Source organism: Pan troglodytes, chromosome X (assembly GCF_028858775.2).
Source record: "Pan troglodytes isolate AG18354 chromosome X, NHGRI_mPanTro3-v2.0_pri, whole genome shotgun sequence".
NCBI classification, from domain to species: domain Eukaryota; kingdom Metazoa; phylum Chordata; class Mammalia; order Primates; family Hominidae; genus Pan; species Pan troglodytes.
This window is the reverse complement of record NC_072421.2, coordinates 122,003,390-122,021,345: the sequence shown is the minus strand read 5'-3', so window position 1 is coordinate 122,021,345 and position 17,956 is coordinate 122,003,390. Positions and strand designations below refer to the sequence as shown.

At 39.1% G+C, this 17,956-nt stretch overlaps 1 protein-coding gene across 8 annotated transcripts in view; it reads left to right on the top strand.

The window, feature by feature from the left end:
• TENM1 (teneurin transmembrane protein 1) overlaps positions 1-17,956 on the top strand; it is an 824,537-nt gene that overhangs the window by 682,644 nt on the left and 123,937 nt on the right. For all 8 annotated transcript variants that reach the window (XM_016942761.3, XM_016942759.3, XM_063804361.1 and 5 more), the window contains one exon: positions 16,041-16,184. In XM_016942761.3, coding sequence (XP_016798250.1) covers positions 16,041-16,184 — 144 coding nt within the window. The remainder of the gene's footprint in view (positions 1-16,040; positions 16,185-17,956) is intronic.

The window sequence follows — 17,956 nt, the reverse complement described above, 5'->3', positions numbered from 1 at the left end:
CACTCGGAGAGAGATAAACTAACACCAAAGTCTTTATCTCTCTCACTCTGTAGAAAACAAACCTTCCTAAGGTTTCTGTATCTCTGATACAGGTCTGTAGACCTGCAGTTTGGGAGCCATTAATCCTTGTACCTTCAGGAAGCAGCTCATGTAGATCACCCTTGGACAGATGAGAAGATTATTTTAAAGCTCTCCAAAAGAGACATTTAGACATCCTCCCTTGGAAGTGTCTATCATGGTATAATTCCTACAGAGCTGACCTATATTTCTTAGACTATAGTATGTCAATTTTCTTTTCCCAGAGGGAAAGAGAAAGAGAGAGAGAGAGAGAGAGAGAGAGAGAGACTAATGACTCTTCTCTGCCCAAGAGACCCTCATATATTTAAATAATTAACTCATTTGTGTTGGACTTTACTGGAATGCAAGGAACATGGACAGGTTCATATTACCTCAGTAAATGGGAAATTATTGTAAAGACACACAAAAAAATAAGAAAGTACAAGAAATACCATCGGTAGCCTCACAAGCAGGCCTCAAAACCTATAGCCTTGTTCAGGACACATTGCATTTCTAGAAGGTCTGCATCTGCTCTGTCAACTTAAAACCAGCTCAAGTTTTTCCAAGTCCACTGCTTCCCACAGTGGTGACTCAGCCATACTTAAGACTGACTTCATCTCTCCTCCTGCCATACTAACTACCCTCCTCTCTCTCAGCTCTTCACATTCTATGTGGTCTGCTAACTTGCTGTGTATCTCATATTCAGGTTCCTCTTAGAGAAAATATTGTATTGTGTCAGCCATTTACTGTGCAGTCCAGAACACCCTTGTAAGGCAGAACTTTAGCATTAGGCTGCCATGAAAGTTGCTGACCAGCCTACAGAGTCCTGCTTAATCCCTATTCTATTGAGTGTAGTGGTTATGAGAACAACTCTGGAGCCAGACTCCTTCCCCGGGTTCAAATAATTCCTTCTCTACTTACGAGCTGTGTGACATTGGATAAATTAATCTCCAAATGCCACAGTGTCTCCATCTATAAAGTGAATATCATAAAGATTATGTTACTCATAGGTTTGTTATGATATAATGATTAAATGAGGTGAGTAACATAAAATACTTGGCACATTGTAAGAATTCAACAAATGTCAGTTGCTGGTACTGTTTTTTTTCATTTTGTTGTGGCCAGGGTACTGTGATCACATAGTATAAAGCATGGAGTCTATGCAGGTATTTGTTGCCTTAGCTTCTCTAAGAAGGGTGTTGTGAGTATAACAGGCAAGCACTTTGTGCTACTTACTCTCCATTTGCCCTCCCTGCCCGCCCCACCCCTCCGCCCCCAACAAACACACACACGCATAATCTCTTTTCTGTCCTTCTTTGTGCTCTGAGAGGCTGGCTTCCATGGACTGCATTCCCTGAACACCTTGCTCTTTAACTTCCCACTTGATTTGGTCAATGAGTGGCACCATCTAGAGACTGTAGAAAGAGAACAAGCTCAGGGTATTTATCCCTCTCCCTGCTTTACTGCAGACTACATTAGACAATAGCAGCTCCTGTCTAGTAGCCCCTCCTCCAAATCCCCATGCTCTCTCTTGCCTTCTGTATCATCACTCCATCCTCTTCCGCCTACAAGCCCAGAAGGTTTACCAGTTATGCCAGTGCTTAGGTGGCTCTCCCTTCCTTGATAATTCTCTTATCTCTGCCCATGCCTTAATTCGAACTCTCCGCGGTGAACATTTACAAGTGCGACATCTCATTCCTGCTGAGACCCTCACTGAATCATACTCAAAGCCTCTAATTCTCTTCTCCATGATATTATCCTACAGCATTTCCTTCACTAGGCAGATAATCCAAAATTCCTCTAATTTTTCTCTATAGGTCCTTATTTTCCAATTCTTTTAATTTATTATTTATTTATTTATTTTTATTATACTTTAAGTTCTAGGGTACATGTGCACAACGTGCAGGTTTGTTACATATGTATACATGCACCATGTTGGTGTGCTGCACCCATTAACTCGTCATATACATTAGGTTTATCTCCTAATGCTATCCCTCCCCCCTCCCCCCACCCCACGACAGGCCCGGGTGTGTGATGTTCCCCTTCCTGTGTCCAAGTGTTCTCATTGTTCAATTCCCACCTATGAGTGAGAACATGCGGTGTTCGGTTTTTTTGTCCTTGTGATAGTTTGCTGAGAATGACGGTTTCCAACTTCATCCATGTCCCTACAGAGGACATGAACTCATCCTTTTTTATGGCTGCATAGTATTCCATGGTGTATATGTGCCACATTTTCTTAATCCAGTCTATCATTGATGGACATTTGGATTGGTTCCAAGTCTTTGCTATTGTGAATAGTGTCGCAATAAACATACGTGTGCATGTGTCTTTATAGCAGCATGATTTATAATCCTAATTTATTTATTTTTAAACTTTTATTTTAAGTTCAGGGGTATGTGTGTAGGCTTGTTATATAGGTAAATTCGTGTCACAGGGTTTGTTGTACAGATCGTTTTGGCACCCATTTACTAAGCCTAGTACCCAATAGTTATTTTTTCTGCTCCTTTCCCTCCTCCCAGCCTCCACCCTCAAATAGGCCCCAGTGTCTGTTGTTCCCCTCTTTGTGTCCATGAGTTATCATCATTTAGCTCCCACTTATAAGAGAGAACATGCGGTATTTGGTTTTCTGTTTCTGCGTTAGTTTGCTAAGGATAATAACCTCCAGCTCCATCCATGTTCCCGCAAAAGACACAATGTCATTCTTTTTTATGGCTGTACGGTATTCCATGGTATATAAGTACCACATCTTTTTTATCCAATCTCTCATTGATGGGCATTTAGGGTGATTCCACGTCTTTGCTATTGTGAATAGTGCTGCAATGAACATTTGTGTACGTATGTCTTTATAGTAGAATGGTTTATATTCCTACCCAAAGAATGGGATTTCTGGGTCGAATGGAAATTTTGTTTTTAGGTCTTTGAAGAATTGACACACTGCTTTCCACAATGGCTGAACTAAATTTATGCTCCCACCAACAGTGTTTAATTGTTCCCTTTTCTCCACAACCTTGCCAGCATCTATTATTTTTTGACTTTTTTAAAATTTGCATTTCTCTGATGATGGATGATATTGAGCTTTTTTAAATATGCTATTGGCCACATATATGTCTTCTTTTGAAAAGCATCTGTTCATGCCCTTTGCCTAGTTTTTAATAGGGTTGTTAATTTTTTTCTTATTAATTTGTTTAAGTTCCTTATAGATGCTGGATATTAGACATTTGTCAGATGCATAGTTTGCAAATATTTTCTCCTATTCTTTAGGTTATCTGTTTACTCTCTTGATAGTTTCTTTTGCTGTGCATAAGCTCTTAAATTTTGTTAGATCCCATTTGTCAATTTTTGCTTTTGATGTGATTGCTTTTGGTGTCTTCCTCATGAAATTTTTGCCTGTTGCTGTGTCCAAAATGGTATTACCTAGATTGTCTTCCAGGGTTTTTATAGTTTTGGGTTTTACATTGAAGTCTTTCATCCATCTTGAGTTGATTTGTGTATATGGTGTAAGTAAGAGGTCCAGTTTCAATCTCCTGTATGTGGCTAGCCAGTTATTGCAGCACTGTTTTTTGAATAGGGAGTGCTTTCCCCATTGCTTGTTTTTGTCAGCTTTGTTGAGGATCAGGTGGTTGTAGATGTGTGACCTTATTTCTGGCCTCTCTATTCTGTTCCATTCGTCTGTGTCTCTGTATTTATACCAGTACCATGCTGTTTTGGTTACTGTAACCCTGTAGTATAGTTTGAAGTTGAGTAATGTGATGCCTCCAGCTTTTTTTGTTGTTGTTTAGGATTACCTTGGCTATTTAGGCTTTTTTGGGGGGTTCCATATGAATTTTAGAGTTCTTTTTTTTCTAATTCTGGGAAGAATGTCATTGGTAGTTTGATAGAAATAGCATTGAATCTGTAAATTGCTTTCGGTGGTATGGCCATTTTTACGATATTGATGCTTCTTATCCATGAGCATGGAATGCTTTTCTGTTTGTTTATGTTATCTCAGATTTATCTGAGCAGTGGTTTTGTAATTCTCTCTGAGAGATTTTTCACCTCCCTGGTTAACTGTATTCCTAGATATTTTATTCTTCTTGTGAATATTGTGAATGGAAGTGTGTTCCTGATTTGGCTTTCAGCTTGGCTGTTGGTGGTGTATAGGAATGCTAGTGATTTTTGTACATTGATTTTGTATCCTGAAACTTTGCTGAAGTTATCAGCTAAAGGAGCTTTGGGACCAAATCTATGGGGATTTCCAGATATAGAATCATGTTATTTGCCAACAGGATAGTTTGACTTCCTGTCTTCCTATTTGGATGCCTTTTATTTCTTTTTCTTGCTGTATTGCTCTGGCCAGGACTTCCAATACTATGTTGAATAGGACTGATGAGAGAGGGCATCCTTGTCTTGTGCCAGTTTTCAAGGGGAATGCTTCCAGGTTTTGCCCATTCAGTATGATGTTGGCTGTGGGGTTGTCATAGATGGCTCTTATTATTTTGAGCTATGTTCCTTCAATACCTAGTTTATTATAGAGAGTTTTTAACATGAATGGTTGTTGAATTTTATCAAAGCCATTTATGCATCTGTTGAGATCAAGTGGTTTTTTTCTTTAGTTCCGTTTATGTGATGAATCACATTTATTAATTTGAGTATGTTGAACCAACTTTACATCCCAGGGATGAAGCATACTTGATCATAGTGGATTAGCTTTTTGAAGTGCTGCTGGATTCAGTTTGCAAATATTTTTTTAAGGATTTTTGCATCAGTATTCATCAGGGATATTGGCCTGAAGTTTTCTTTTCTGTTGTGTCTCTGCCAGGTTTTGGTATCAGGATGATGCTGGCCTCATAGAATGAGTTGGGGAGGAGTCCCTCCTCAATTTTTTGGAATAATTCTGGTGGGAATGGTACCAGCTGTTCTTTGTACATCTGCTAGAATTTCGCTGTGAATCCACCTGGTCCTGGGGTTTTTGTTTGTTTGTTGGTCTGTTGGTTGGTTGGTAGGCTATTTATTACTGATTCCGTTTCAGAGCTCATTATTGGTCTGTTCAGGGAACCAATTTCTTCCTGGTTCAATCTTGGGATGGTGTATATGTCCATGAATTTATTAATCTCTTCTAGGTGTTCATAGTATTTTCTGATGGTTATTTACATTTCTGTGGAGTCAGTGGTAGCATCCCCTTTGTTGTTTCTAGTTGTATTTATTTGGACCTTCTCTCTTTTTTTCTTTATTAATCTAGCTAGTGGCCTATATATCTTACTAATTTTTCAAAAAACCAACACCTGAATTTTTTGATCTTTTAAATAGTTTTTCATATTTTCTAATTCTTTATGATCTTCCTTAGACCCCAGTTGGGTTTCGAGGGGGTTGTTTTTGTTTTTGTTTTTTGCTTTTTTTCTTAAATTGTGACACTTAGAAATTTTCTCAGTCCTCTCATGAAGAGCTGACCAGTACAGCATCTAGTAGTCATTTCTTGCTAGGGTTCACATAAATGCAGCTCAGCTGCATTTTTTAAATAACAGGCTTATTGAGGTATAATTCATAGACCATAAAGTTCACTCACTTAAAGTGTACAATTCATTGGCTTTTAGTATTTTCACAAGGTTGTACAACTACCACCAATATCTAATTCCAGAACATTTTCATCATCACTCCACAAAGTAACCCTGTACATATTAGCAGTCACTCCCCACTCCTCCCTCCCCCAAGTCCTAGAATCCACTCATCTCCATTTTGTCTATATGGATTTATCTATTGGCTTGTTTTTCATGGCATAATGTTTTCAAAAGATCCATTTTCTGACAATGGTAAAGCATCTGAACAGTTGGTAGAATGAAGCTGGAGAATCTACTACTCTGAAGATGGATTGTGAGCTCCATAAGAACACAGTAGATGATAAATAGTTCAGATGATAAATGAGTGGAAACACATAGGATGAAATATACAACCATTGAGCTGATACCTTAATATTTATGATTAAATCTAAATAAACAAAGAAGGAAATGTCTATTTGTACTCCTGGTGATATTTTGTAATCACTTAACTGATATGGGAGGAAATAGACTGAATTTTGCACCAGCAACAGTGCTGCATCTGACACTTTTCAGATTTGCTTCAAATTCAGAAATACTAGTATAGCTATTTGGTAGGCAGAATAATAGCCACCCCCACAAAGATGTCCATCCTTGGAAACTATGAATATGTTATGTTGCATGCCAAAAGAGAATTAAGGTTACAGATGAAATTGAGATTGTTAGCTTCTGATTTGAGATTGGAGATTATCCTGGTCTATCTGGGTAGGCTCAATTTGTCATAAGGGTCCTTATAAACAGAGAAGGGAGTGGAAGGGGAGGTCAGAGTTACATGAGGATATAACTATGGAAGAAAGGCACAGAGAGATGCAACATTGCTGGCTTTGAAGATGAGGGAAGAGAGCCACAAACTAAGGCGTGCAAGCAGCTACTAGAAGCTGGAAAAGGCAAAGAAATGGATTTTCCCTTAGAGCCTCTGGAAAGGAACTCAGCCCTATGGACACCTTGATTTTTGCTCAGTGAGACCCATTTGAGAATTCTGGCCTCCATAACTGTAAGATGAGAAATTTCTCTTGTTTAAAGCCTGTAAGTTTTTGGTAATTTGTTACAGCAGAGATTGGAAACTAATATAAGACATGACCAGCATTCATGCAGTCCAGTTAGAGCAATGATTTTGGTTAAAAGTGTGACTAGAAAGATCTCCCACTCTTTCTCCTCCCATGCCAGTTAAATATGAATCTCTGGCCCACTCACTTCTGGGTGATGGAGAAAGAAGGGTTCAGGTTTAAACAAGCTGAATTTAAAGTGATGGTGAATATCTAAATTAGTTTGATAGTTGTGGGACTCTTGTTTTCCATGTAGCTCGGCTGTAGGGAATTGGTATAATCTCTAAGGGCTAGAATATCACAAGAGAAGAATAGAGTGTTGAGAGACAGCAAAAATGAGAAAAGAAGTGCTTGAGATCCTAGGATATACCACCATTTTTTGTAAGGAAACAGACTTTGCAACTGAAGGGATAATACCAGAGTGAATAAATTACAAACAGGGGTTGTATGAACTCCTTCCTTGGAGAAGTATCAATGGTAACTGATAAGATTGATTAATCCAAGTACAATATTTATCAAGTGGAAGAAGAGTAAAATCATCCCCAGGGTTCCAGTACAAAAGCCACAATCACTAGTTCATCCGGCTTAAAGATTTTGTTGTCTGATACACAGACAAGCCTCCCCTGCTAAAAACTCCATGTGAGCGTTTTAAATAATTTGGACTTAGTGCTTTATTCTTTGACTCTAAATAAAGTACGATGTCTGGAAATCATTGTATTTTATTTAGTTTCTTTCCCTACTCTGCTGCTTGCAAAACAATGTTAAAAAAAATCATTACTGTTAAGTTCACAGGGCTGTTAAAATTCTAGAGATGGCTTATTTAATTTGACAAACTGGCTTGTTCAGGGGCTCTGATCTGCATCCATTATGTGAATTTTGTCAAAATAATTCCCGATGTCCGCCTGTGTCTGCATACATTATCAATATGTAATAATGCATTCTGCCTCGTCTTTATTTTAATTAAATTAAATTGCAGCAGTTTGGAGTCCTGGAAGTTCAGGAAATCAGCCATCCGCTGTTAGTAGCTCTGCTATAAACAATTCTATTTTTCTTCAAGGTTATTGGCAACAACAATTGCATAATTATTTAGTATAGTAGTTTGGCAACGAAGAATGGTGTTTCTGGGAAAACTAGACTTCCTAAAGGTTCACGACACATAGGAGTCTGTCTAAATTGTGTTAGAGAGAAACAGGGGAACATTAATAGTAATAGGTGCTAAGCTATGGTTGCTTTGTGCACACAAAACATTCCTGAGAACGATGCTTTAGCGTTCATAAATTTCCCTTCAGTAAAACCTAAGCAGGTTGGGCAGCCACAAAAATAGCATCCACTGAATATTTTAATAATAAATGGGTAGTGCTTTACAATTTGCAAACTACTTTCACATATATTATCTCATTTTAATCCTTATAACATTCCTGCCTGGTAGGCATGGCAGAATTAGTATGATCTTCATGTTGCAGAGGGGGAAACTGAGGGTCAGAAAGAAAAAGTAACTGGCCTAGAGTCCTGTACAGAGCAGGGATTCAAACTCAGGTCTCCCAGTCCTGAGTTGTGTATGCCTTTCAATGCTGCCTCTCCTCACTAAAGTAACCAACCCACCTTACTGAGTACCCAATTCAATGCCCCAGTGGTTTTCTATCAGAGAAGCTAGCAGAGATAATAATCTTTCATCATTTCTCTCCACTCATGAATTCATAATCGTTAACTGAAAGCAGGGCTGTTTTATCCGTTCAACTTCATAGGCACAGTGCCAAGGATATGAGATTTTCAAGGATCTACAAAATGTTTGCTACCTAAAAAACAAGTTTATTGTCACCAGAAGATGAAAAGGAAATCTGAAAATCAACGTTAATAAATGTTTAAATAAGTGTCTGAAAAATGGAGCACCATGTCAGCTTGTGAACTACAACTCAATTTTCATCCTTACATATGAAATATGTTTAATGTAGGATATGAGTTGTATACATTTTAATATGTGTTATAAGATATAGGATATCCAAAAGTAAGAGTTCCTACCAAGGTTTTCAAATGGCCTTCACTAATACTTTCATAAGCAAGTGGTCTTGTGCCCATTTCAAACTGCTGGTCACACCCATTAGTAGACTGTGAAATCTATTTGGTGAGTCAACCAGCATTTTCGTTTTGAAAAATTGAATAGAATGTGATGGAATATAATAGAACCGAAGTGAACAGAATTAAATAGAACATACCAGAATGTGATGCTACAAAGACAGTATTGTCTTGGAAAAACTTCAAGTGTGTGTGTGTGTGTATGTGTGTGTGTGTGTGTGTGTGTGTGTGTATCTCCCCATGTGGATGCTGGGTCACAATTAACGAGTTGTGTTTCTCATCATGACTTTCAGACATGAAAGTTTAAAAGCCATTCGTAAGATGATAAGCCCAGAAACAGAAAAATTAAATGACTTATCAAACCATGTGACTTATTTTCCAAATCAGCATTTATGACTGTTCTTGTCTTCTGGTCCCCTCTACCAACCCATATCAGAGGGGACTACGGAGGTATGCCTTCAACATTGAGTGACCACATAATTTATCATTCAAACCAGATACTTTTGAGAGTAAAAGGAGATACTGTTAATAATTACATCAAGAAAACAACATAACCAAGCACCATTTTTGGCCATTTGGGTTACATGGCACTTCTACTTCAAGGCTATCCCTAGCTTCCAGTCCTTGTCTCTTAAATTCTGAACAAATAAAAAGTTATTTATTTAGCACTACTGAATTGCAGGTCTTCCCCCTTAGTAGCTGTTATCTAGCATAGTAGATGAAAGCATTTGCCTATGAATTACTGGGTTTGAGCTCTGGCTTTGCCATTTACTAACCATGTGACCTTGGACTTAATAACTTCATTTCTTTGAGTCTCTATGATATCTATCAAACTGGAGTAAATATAGTTTCCTCATGACTTTGAGTCTTCAAATTAGGTCATATGCACAAAAACATATCTAATTGTTATGTATTATACAAATGTAAGGCATATTATTTTGTGGTAATTATTAGGGAGATCATTGATAAAAATTCCAGAAAGTAGGCTGGGCATGGTGGCTCACGCCTGTAATCCCAGCACTCTGGGAGGCCAAGATGGGTGGATGACCTAAGGCCAGGAGTTCAAGACCAGCCTGGCCAACATAGTGAAACACCGTCTCTACTAAAAATAAAAAAAATTAGCCAGGCGTGGTGGCGCATGCCTGTAATCCCAACTACTCAGGAGGCTGAGGCAGGAGAATCACTTGAACCTGGGAGGTGGAGGCTACAATGAGCCGTGATCACACCACTGCACTCCAGCCTGGGCAACAAGAGTGAAACTCTGTCTAAAAAAAAAAAATTCCAGAAAGTAGGTAATCCTTCAAGGTATGGCTTCTCTCACATGAAAAATTATCCTGCCCTGTATAATATTCAGTATCTCTCCAGTGCTTCACAGATCACCTGCCTGGCACGTAGAGCAGCTTGGCGAAGGTTTGCTGTGTCATTAAATAACAGCACCTCACTTTGCATTACAATATTGAATCCCTTTTAGTCGGTCACATTGTTTCAAAGGATAGCCAGTCCATTTTCAAGGTGAGTCTGTTTCCAAAACCCCTGCCTCCCCTCAAAATATGCCTAAATACTGCTAGGGGATAGTAATCTTACAATTTTTTACTGGGTAGGGACAGGGAGGGTTGTTGTTCTTCACTTGTTTTTGATGCACTGGAGAGATACTGACTCTCTAGCCACTCTGACCTTCTTTAAATCTCTCAAAAGCTACCAAGTCTCAAGTCCTTCCACACATGCCACTCTCTCTGCCTAGAATGCCCTCCCCTATAAAGGTAAACCCTTTCTTGGTAAAGAGGCTTTTCCTTGCCTCCACAGTCCAACATAAATTTCCTGGTTACACTCTCTCATAATGCTCAGCATTCTCCCATCATAACCTTTATTACAATTTGTGTTTGTGTGTGTGTGTGTGTGTGTGTTTGTGTGTGTGTGTGTGTGTTATTTGTTTTACTTTTATATTTGTTCTTCCCACTTGAATATAACCTCCACTGGGGGGAGGGATGCTGTCTTGTTCAACCTCATATCCCCAGTGCCCCACAAACTGCCTGTCAACAAGAGGTACCCATGAAATATTGCATATTTGTTGAATGACCGAACAAAGAAATGAATACCAACAGAGGATCAGGGTGATCCCTTAGCCTTGCCTATATAATGGAATGGTGGGTCTGCCCAGAGAGAGGAGGGCAGTGCCCAGGTACGCAAAGGCACTCACAAATGTTATACATGAGCCAGTATATCACTCTGCCTTTGATGGCAATATAGGTTATCCATGTTGGCTTTTATGCAGCTAGGCTTGGACAAAGCAGCCAGAAAAAAATCTCATCATATCAGGTTTTACTGTACGGAACCTCTTGGCAAAAGTGTTGCATAGCTGTCTCACTCCTGGATTCCTTTTAATTTCCTACCTGTACTTTCTCTTCATTCAACTGCCTCACTCTAACACTATCATATTTAACCCTTATTTTTGTAAATAGATAGGGTAAAGATCTTAAGTAAGGGATTGCCAAATCAAATCCAGTGATTCACTGAAAGGATAATACATCATGTCCAGGTAAAGTTTATTTTAGGGCAAGAAAGATGGTTCAACGTTGGGAAATCTATTGCTATAATTCACTGTCTTAACAGATTAAAGGGGAAAACTATGTGAATTTGTCCGTAAGTGTCAAAAAGACACTTGATGAAAATTGAACACCTGATTCTGACACTCTTAGTAAGCTAGGAATAATAGATAAACAAAGTATTTCAGACCACTGGGCAGTGTGTCAAATTGAGAAACCTCTGGGCTCATCCTATCCTACGATAAATCACTAGAGAATAGGGAAAGATAGAAGAATCTCTGAGAGCAGGTACTTGTTTTAAATAGATAGTATTTTGTCTACATAGTATTGGTCTATTTTGCCATGGCCTTCATTTGGTTCTTTAGGTTTTTTGTCTTTTGTTGTTGTTTTTGTTTTTGCATTGATCTTGTATTTTAAAAGAATGGAAAATATTTATTGCTATATTCACTAATTCCTTTCGGAGAAGAAGATTTTCATCTTGTAATTAGGTACCTTTTAAATATCATGAAATTATTTTTAGACGTTCCCTGAGTTCATGAAGGTAACATGTAAATTTCTCACATTGACTATCAGACGACTTGTAATTATATATTGCCTTCATAAATGCAACCATTATAAATTCTGAAGCCTTAGCCTGAAGCTGTTGAAAGTCATCTGCTTAATCTTGTCATATTTCACACATCAGCTTCATTGCATGGCACCTTTACCTTGGCTACTTAATGTCAATCTCCTATCCTAGCCCTTATAGATGAATGTAACAGTAACTAAACTAAGTTATCAGGGACGCCGTGACCCTCAGCCTTCTTGCCATCCCCATGTCATACAAATGCTGCTGCTCTGATAAGTAGAATGAACATTCAGTTATTTTTCCAATGTCAAATGGCTTTGGAGGAGCAAGCTACAATCTTTTACTCAGTCTTCTTTACAAGCCAGTGTAATATTTGCAAGATGACTAACAGTGAAGTCAGAGGTGCAATCCTGTGACCAGAGGATAGAATCCTCTGCAAAAGTAACAGGACTGTCTAGACAATTAGTGACTCTTGGTTAAGGAGCATTCCGTTAATATCTCTGTGTGGAGGTGAAGGAGAGAATACAGGAAGGCAGAAATCCAGATGAAATTAGAAGAGTCACAAGGGAGGTGATCACATGGCTCAGAGAAAGTATTATTCCATAATAATTACTCACTCTCAACTGCCTTCTCAATATATGCACACCAGCACGAACCCATTATGCTAACCCCTGGGAAGTGTAGTCCAGGACCCCTTATCCACTTATTCCTGCTCACTGCCAGTCTAGTCTACTTTCTACAGCTTCTCTGAGATGTTGATGAATTTTTTTTTTCCTTTCTATTACACTGTTCTCCCTAGTCCCTACTCCAGAGTGCTAGAGACTGAATCCGTGCCCTGTACCATGCTATGTTGATGATCAGACGTGATAGACAACAGGCCGCCTGGGAAATGGTAGTGGTCCACTGTGCTTATTTAGCTGAGGCTCAGCTGTCATAGTGTCAGGCAGAGCATGGTGTCAAGACAGGGTTTTCAGTGCCAGCTGCAGTGTAACCTTTTTTCCCTATATTTAATTATATGAAAAAAGTAGGCATTTAGTGCATTATAGTCTGCTTCCATGACAAAGTCTAGGATTAGTTGCTACTGTATTTGCTAGTTCTTGTGAGCTTGGAGAGAAGCTCAACTCCATGGGGTGAAACATTTGCCTTCTCATAAGCTGATTGCAAGTTCCAGGATTATGTTAAAGTGGGCTGCTGTCAGAAAGAAACTTTGCCTTGTTACCCTGAGCAAGGAGCCACATACGAAAATACCCCGACACACAGCTATTCTCATTAAAGTCAGCTGGAAATTTTGGACAAGTCTTAAATATAAATTATAACTTCATTAGCTCATAGAGCTTTCTTGGGAGAAAGTAAATCTAATAAAAATTAGAGGGAACTTAGTAAGTGGTTGCCTTGTTGCTATTTGCTGTGGCTGGGGAAAAAAAGTAATATAATTGTGGGGTTTGCAGCCAATGCACTTTTTTGTTGTGAACTGGAGAGCAATTCAGAGAGCAGATAGGAGGAGGTGAAAAGAGTACGTATGTCTCATTACCACTGCATTGAGAACTCCTTAATTGATGCTTTATGTAAGCATTTCCTGCTGCAGAGTTGGGAGGATCTTTAACTGTTACTGAGAGAGAAAAAGCAGGCTCCAAACCACCATCACAGGTCACCAGGGCACACTGCTTATTTGCAAAACTGCGCAATCACCTTCCGGAGAAGGGATTCTTAGGAGAGCTCACCAGACTTACAATGTACAGAAGGCAGATCCAGTAATTGCCAGGAGTACTGTGGGGAAGGAGATGATGGCTTTAAGGGAACTTGTAATTATTGTCGTTGTGATTATTTATTAATCAAGACTTTTAAATGTTGGCAGGAGAAGCAGAAACTGTGTTATCCTACACACCAACATGACCCTCAGTGTGCTCTCTAACCACCTGATTTTTCCAGCATAAGATTCAGTGTTCTATTTGGCTTTTGGGTTTGATCCTCAACCAGAAGTTATCAAATGTAATCTAGAAAGAATGCAATTTAGAGTGTTAGTGCTAAAGAAGGATTAAAAGGATTGTCTACTACAGTTGTCTTTGATCTGAGATCTTTATTTGGACTTCAGAAAGTCAGTGAACTCCCTAGAGTTATATAGAAAATTTTGTACGCATATGCATTTTTCCAGGAAGAATGTCCATAACTTTAATTAGACTCACAACAAAGTGCTCCCTGACCCAAAAGCGTCTAAGAACCACCAATTCTAGTCACTCCCTCCCACTACGCTACCAGTGAAAAGCCCAACTCCAGAAATGGAGAATAACTTGCCTGAGCCCACACAGCTAGTTAATGATAGATCTGAGAGTTGAAGTCTTTTCTAACTCTTGGTCCAAAACCAACTCTTTGCACTTTACCAGAGTTGTTTTAGCAAGTAGAGGGGCTGTAGGAGATATCAGGGAGACTGTAGACAGTATTGATTTGTACCATAAGTGTAACTTGAACTAGATTACCTTGGAGATCCCTTTCCCCTCTGAGAGTCTATTTCCACTGTTAATAGAGAACAGCATTGACAGAGACGATTAGTTTCCTCCCCCGCCCCCAGTCCATTGGCCTCTGTTGCTAATAACGCTTGGTTGAGGATTATATTAAAATGAGTCTGCATTTCATGAGTCTTTACCAGCTGATGGCTGATAGAAGGGCATCCCCGCCAGGAATGGCTACATAATTTGCAGGGCCCAGTGAAATGAAAACAGAAATACAGAGCCTCTTGTTTAAAAAGTATTACAAACTTCAAGACAGTGACTGCAGAGCATTAAATCAAGTGTGGGGCCCTCCTAAGCATGGGTCATATCCATGAAGATGGCCCTGATCCCTGTTATAAGCTTTGGTAGAGTGGAGGACAAAGAGAAGCCAGCCTGCAATTTAAAATTGGCCACAAATGATCCACAAAGTCAGAGAGTTGGATATTTGTGATTACAGGGACTTTTTGGCTTCTCTGTGAATGTGCTCACACACACATGCACATGCACACACAAATCAGTTTGACTAAAATTACCATCTTTTCCCTTCACCTAATGCCAAAAACCAAAACCAGTTGGCTTTATTTTTTCACTTTCGGACCTATTGTTCTGGCATTGTTTAAGCACGCATTTTCACTTCCAGTTTTCATAACCAAATGACAAAGGAAGGACTGAGCTCTTCAGGGGCATCTAAAGAGTCAGGCAGAGGCAGGTACTCGAAAGCTATGGCAGACCACAGACCAACAGGGGCTATTTTAAGCTGCCAGAAAGAGGGAAAGCCGCTTCAGGATATGCAGTATAATGAGCCAGTGTTCTCAGGCTTAGAACATTATGAGGATAGAAAGCATTGTAAATTTAAGAATCAGAAATCTGGGGTTCCAACAGGTGAGCAGGTTTACCAAGAGGGAAAATGGCTAGGACTTGGTATACTTAAGCTATACATAGTTCAGTAGAGCAAAGACTCTCAAGCTACCACATTCTGCATTTCACATTTCAGTGGCATACCGAGGTTCCATGTTTAATGTACAACATCTGTGCTGCATAGCAGTTGAGGACAAATGTTGGGTGATGTCCCATTGGTTAGTTATATGCAGAAACCAAAACATAACGTGCACAAAGTGGAATTTACACTTGCAACACTCTAAGCAAACTTAGTCTCAGCAAACCAAAAGCCAGTTAGCACAGGAAAACATAAATTGGGCAAATCCATTTGTATTAGTGGCATATGTAGTTGGTTGCTGTATAAGTGACCTAGTACTCCAAAGGCAGCTTGCTGAGTGCATTTTTCACTATAGTGGTAAAAAACCAGCCCTACCTGCACTTCTCCTACAAAGGCAGAGAGAAATACTACCACAGCTTAATCCTGCAGAAAGCATCTCTCTTCAGTTTTACAGCACAGCCTCCAACCCAAAAGCCCAAAATAAAGCCTAATGTCCATAAACATATGGTACCAACCTAATAAGAGCATTTATTTACTCACTCCTTCATATATTTATCCGATATGCACCGATCACTTTTGAGTGACCAATGCTATGCTAGATGCAATGTTGTACTGTGCTAGGTGAAAGAAATTTGCAGTCAAATTTCAACTCTAATCAGAATTCAGTAGCCAAAGTGATATCCACAGAATTATCAACTAGTATAAACATGAAGCAAATATTTTACAGTTTTCTAATGTGCTGTTAACTCTTTGTTTGCAGTATCTGTGGGATATGAATATGAAACGTGCCCTGACTTTATTCTCTGGGAGCAAAGGACAGTCGTTTTACAAGGTTTTGAGATGGATGCTTCTAACCTAGGAGGCTGGTCTTTGAATAAGCATCACATTTTGAATCCTCAAAGTGGTAAGTAGCTTTTTAAATTTGTATGAATACTACTTTCCTAATGCTGTATAATACATATTCATTGCAGAAAATTTGGAAAGTACAAGATAAAAATTACTTGTGAGAATACTACTTAGAGATGACCGCATTAAACATAATAATTCTATTTTGAATTACTCTTAGTGTGGTAAGAATCGGAACACTCTCATCTTAATCTATCCCTTCTTTGGACCGCTCTCCCTGCTGTTCTCCTTGTTTGCGATTTAAATGTTAAACAAATCAGGAGAAGGGAGCAGAGGTGGCCCCTGAGTTTGTGCTTTTCCCAGACAAACTGAGTTTGCTACCCTGGTTATAACTCCTTCATCCAAGTTCCTTCACCTACTGTTGCATCTTAGTGGGAAACCCGTCACTGGTGTTTTCATACAGCTTTCCTCTGAGCGTCTACTGTGAAATCATATCCCTTTTCATCTAAAGAGACAGATTCTGAACAAGCTATAGTAGGACGTGTACATTGGGTTATTTTTCCAGAATTGGGGATCAGAATGTATTGAGGCCCCTACACACTTCCATCCAGCCATCCTTGTATCCATCCTAACTTTGTGGAACAGGTGGTTAAGGCGAGGCGATCTTATAAGGCCATGAACTGACCAAACTAAGAGATCCATTTTATAATCACACCCATGATATCACTTCATCTGTACTATAGCCAAATCAGCTATGTCAACCAGCCCCACAGGCTGAGAAACTTTGAATGGCAAAGCTAACCAGATTTACTTCAACCATAGAAAGAGACCGCCTACTATAGTCCCAGTGTGGGACTCTGAAGGTGAATGAGTCTATTGCTGTATGCCCCCATTATACCTCTTTCCCTTCCTTCAAGGAAGATTCTGAATTCCATATCAAACAGTTTATTTTTTTTTAAGAGCAAAGATTCAGGCTGAGATATAAAAGGTCAACTTTTTTTCTGTTGTCAAAAGGAAAGCCACAGTTTTAAAAGTACAAAAATGAAAGGGCAGATGCCACTTATTAAATTATTAGGTTTTTTGTTTTGATTTGAAAGAGTTTGACATTTTAAGCAGCCGTTTCTTTTCCACTCACTTTTATTGGCTTGTATGGATTGTCTCTTTCAAATGCCTGTCATTGACATTAAACACAAAGTGGGAAATGACCTCAATCGAGCCAGCCCCCAGCTGTGTGCTCCCAGTCTTGTATCCTCTTACCATTTGCTTCACACAGACTTGAAACATTCAGAACAGAAGGGAGTCATTCAGAAAGTTGGCTTTGGGGGGGGGCCCCCTGATTTTCACAAATGTGTTATCTCCACCCCTAATTCACCAGTAATTAGTTTTTAGGTAATAGGCATCAAGTGATTTCTGAGAATTTTTAACAGCTTTATTGAAGTATAATTTATACATCATAAAATTTACCCATTATAAATGTACACTTCAGTGATTTTTAGTAAATTTGTAGTTGTGCAACCATCACCAAAACCCAGTTTTAGAATACTTTTATCACCCCCAAAAGATTTTATGTGCTCATTCACAGCCCCACTAAATCTGCTTTGTGTTTCTACCTTTCTGAGAAATTTATTCTGAGAAAGAAGCCTTCCTTTGGATAGTCTTTTAAAAAGGAACATTTGTTCATTTTATCATCTCATTTGTAGATGTGTATTTCCAACCAAGAACTCATCACACTTGCCGGGAAACAGATCTGAAGCCAGCTCTGCTGCTGCCTTTCAGCCTGACCTTGGACACGAAAACCTCTCTTGGGATGTTTTCGAAGTCTAAATCCCA